This window comes from Geospiza fortis, unplaced genomic scaffold (genome assembly GCF_000277835.1).
Source record: "Geospiza fortis unplaced genomic scaffold, GeoFor_1.0 scaffold425, whole genome shotgun sequence".
NCBI lineage: Eukaryota > Metazoa > Chordata > Aves > Passeriformes > Thraupidae > Geospiza > Geospiza fortis.
Genome location: NW_005054387.1, coordinates 2,404,264 through 2,407,360, shown reverse-complemented (window position 1 = coordinate 2,407,360; position 3,097 = coordinate 2,404,264). Strand labels below are relative to the sequence as shown.

The following is a 3,097-nucleotide window of genomic DNA, read 5'->3' as shown; positions in this document are numbered from 1 at the left end:
TGCCACGGGCTCCCTGCTCTCCGTGGACCCCGACAGGATCGTCATCAAGCGCCTGGTGCTCAGTGGCCACCCCTTCAAGATCTTCACCAAGATGGCTGTCGTGCGATACATGTTCTTCAACAGAGGTACAGCTGGTCTCTGGTGGGAGGAGGGGTTCTGGGAGTTCTGTCCCTGTGCTTGTGTTGGTGCAGCACAGCCTGTTCCTTACCTGCCTTTCGTGTTTCCATCTCCAGAGGATGTGATGTGGTTCAAGCCCGTGGAGCTGAGGACAAAGTGGGGACGCAGAGGGCACATCAAGGAGCCATTAGGTAGGTTTGATTTGGTGTTTATCTCTGTGTTGCTGTCATGGTGTGATCCTCCTGTCCCTGAGAGACTGCTAATGGCCTCTTCTGCCCTCTGCCTAGGGACCCATGGGCACATGAAGTGCCACTTTGATGGGCAGCTCAAGTCCCAGGACACGGTGCTGCTGAACGCGTTTTTCCCAAATGGACTTACGACCCTCACGTCCCTGAGCCTGTGCCGTGGGTGAGGAGTGAGAGTGCACTGCCAGAGCAGGAGGTGGAGATGGAATGAGTCTCCAGCATGGCTGGAGTTTGTGCCTTGGCTGCCTGGATGCTGTTCTTGGCCCGTGCACTGTGAGGACAGCACTGATGCCTTGGACGTGTTACTGCTGGGGTCTGTACAGGGGCAGCTGTGTCGCCAGCTGCTGCTCAGGTACCAGCTATAGCTATTTATTTTAATGGAAAATGTCAAAAATGCCTAAGTGCCTCTGTCATGGTGGTGGCCAGGAGGCTGTGTGCACCCCTTGTCCACTGACCCCACTGGGATTGTTTCAGTCCCTCGTGCCCTGCCACGTGGGGTGTGGGGGATTGTGCTGTGTGGAGGAGTTTGCTGGCAGTTCCTGTGCTGCTGAGAAAGAAGAGCCAAGTAGCAGCTGGGGAGGGTGACTGAGTGCAGATCTCTGGAGGCCTGAGCCAGAGCAAGGCAGCTGGGGAGGGGAGAACAGGCAGTGCTTTGTTTCCAGGCTCCCCACAGAGACCAGTGCCAGCTTCCCTTGTCCCTCCACAAAAACTCCCAAACGTTTGGACTCGATCTGTTTTTAGTAGCGCACAAACCACCGCACAAATTCAGAGTGAGCTTTTCATTCCTTGAAACACCACTCCATCCTCATTCTGCTTTCCCAGAGAGGTCTGTGAGCCAGGTCAGGGATCTCAGGTCCACGTTTCCCCCACACAGCACGATGCAAACGTTCTGCACGTCCCGGGGGACTGCCTGGAACTGCTCCGAGAGCACGGCCGCCAGTCCCACGCCTGCTGTTGGCTCAATCAGCAGCTTCATCCTTTCCCACACCAGCCACGTGGCTCGCTGTGGGGACAGGGCAGCAGCTGTCAGCCCAGCAGCCAGCACAGGCTGCTCCAGGGCATCCCTGCAGCACTCTGGGAAGGGAGGGCAGAGCTCCCAACAGCCCTTTCCAGCTGGAGACAGCGTGGGTGTCACAGCTGCAGTGGTGCACAGGGGTTTGTGCTGCTCTGGGAGTGTGTTGGGGTGAGAGCAGAGGGGCAGGGCAGGGCTGGAGGCAGCTGCCTGCTGGCAGCTACCGTGAGAAGGGAGCTAGGAGCCTTTACCTTGATTTCTTCCTCTGAGACTGTCAGGACATCATCAACCAGATCCCTGATGATGGGCCACGTGTTGGGCCCGATGCTGGTTTTTACCGCGTCTGCGATGGTGTCCCGCGGGTGGAGGTTGGGGGTCAGCTCCCCTCGGACCTTGGACTGGTAACAGTCATCCACATTGCTTGGCTCAGCAGCAAACACCTTCACATCTGGCCTCAAAGCCTGGGGAGAGCAAGAGGAGCCACTGGGGTGACCCCAGTGTGTGCCTGTCCCCTGATTCTGTGTGTGCAGGGGGTAAGCAGGCCCTGCTGCTGCTGCCATGCAGACTTTCCCTGCTGGCTCTTTGTGTTTTTTAAGTTAAAAGCTGCTGCCTGCCTTGAGAGTCCTGCCCTTGCCACAGGGAGATTCCTGGATGAGCTGTTGCCTACCTTGATGGTGACTGCTATTCCTGCAACCATTCCTCCACCTCCCACAGGAACCACCACTGCATTTACCTGGGGTGCCTGTGCAGAAAGGAAGTGTGAGGGCTTCTGACACTTTGTGTCCCCCTTTTTGGCTGTGCCCCTGCAGGGGCTGGGCTGTGCATTTCCCTCACCTGCTCCAGCACCTCCAGGGCGATGGTGCCTTGCCCTGCAATCACTGCCAGCTCCTGGTTGGGGTGCACCAGGACTCCTCCTGTCTCCTGGACTACTCTGGATGCTGTCTCGGCTCTGGACTAAGGGAAAGCACAGCAGTCACCTCTCTGCCTGGGCAGTGTCCCTGGCCCATCTCCCCTGTGCCTTACCTTGTCACTGGGGTCACATGGCACCAGTGTGGCACCATAGGCACGAATGGCATCTTGCTTACACTGCGGGGCACTCCGGGGCACCACGATGTAGGCAGGAATCCCTGTGGCATGAGAGAGGGAGTCAGTCCAACAGCCCAAAAGCCACAGCAGCCAGCTCAAACAGCAGGAGCAGGCAATGCCAGCTCCTGCATGGGTTCAGGAGCGGGATCTCCATCCTCTCCAACAGAACCAGCTCTGTATTTACGCCGTGCCTGCCTCTCAGGGCTGGGTTGGGGTACCGGTTACCTTCTGCCTGGGCAGCACAGGCGAGTGCCTGCCCGTGATTGCCGCTGCTGTGTGTGACCACAGCGCGGGGCAGCTCCCGGCCCGTGCGCTGCCGCTCCTCAACGAGGCTCCTCACGGCGTTCAGGGCTCCGCGGATCTGCGGGGAGAGCGCAGGGCTCGGTGTGCTGGGCTGTGTCCTCCTCACACCACTCCCCGAGCCCTGGGCAGCACCGTTCACCCCAGGGAATTAACAGGGCGGCAGGAGCTGTGGGTGCCGGCGGAACGCGAGTTTCCCTCTTGCAAAGAGCGACCTTTGCCCCGGGGCTTCGCAGTGCCGCCATCCCCGCGCACCTTGAAGGATCCGGTCTTCTGCAAGAGCTCGCACTTAAAGAGCAGCCTCCTGCCGGCCATGCGGTCCAGCCCGGCGCAGGTG

The 3,097-nt window shown here is 59.3% G+C and overlaps 2 protein-coding genes across 2 annotated transcripts in view; one reads left to right on the top strand and one right to left on the bottom strand.

The window, feature by feature from the left end:
• Positions 1–760, top strand: part of TSR1 (TSR1 ribosome maturation factor) — a gene marked incomplete at its 5' end in the record, with an annotated part of 5,234 nt that extends 4,474 nt beyond the window's left edge. Inside the window, 4 exon segments of the mRNA XM_031060619.1 lie at positions 1–125; positions 234–308; positions 405–470; positions 473–760. The exon segment at positions 1–125 is cut by the window's left edge and continues 16 nt beyond it. Of these exon segments, the coding sequence (XP_030916479.1) occupies positions 1–125; positions 234–308; positions 405–470; positions 473–573 (367 nt within the window).
• A 326-nt stretch (positions 761–1,086) lies between these two features.
• SRR (serine racemase) overlaps positions 1,087–3,097 on the bottom strand; it is a 2,947-nt gene continuing 936 nt past the window's right edge. The window contains exons 3-9 of the mRNA XM_031060618.1: positions 3,016–3,095; positions 2,686–2,821; positions 2,398–2,501; positions 2,209–2,328; positions 2,042–2,116; positions 1,626–1,835; positions 1,087–1,365 (exon numbers count right to left, since the gene is read on the bottom strand). Of these exons, the coding sequence (XP_030916478.1) occupies positions 1,168–1,365; positions 1,626–1,835; positions 2,042–2,116; positions 2,209–2,328; positions 2,398–2,501; positions 2,686–2,821; positions 3,016–3,095 (923 nt within the window). The 3' untranslated portion in view covers positions 1,087–1,167. The remainder of the gene's footprint in view (positions 1,366–1,625; positions 1,836–2,041; positions 2,117–2,208; positions 2,329–2,397; positions 2,502–2,685; positions 2,822–3,015; positions 3,096–3,097) is intronic.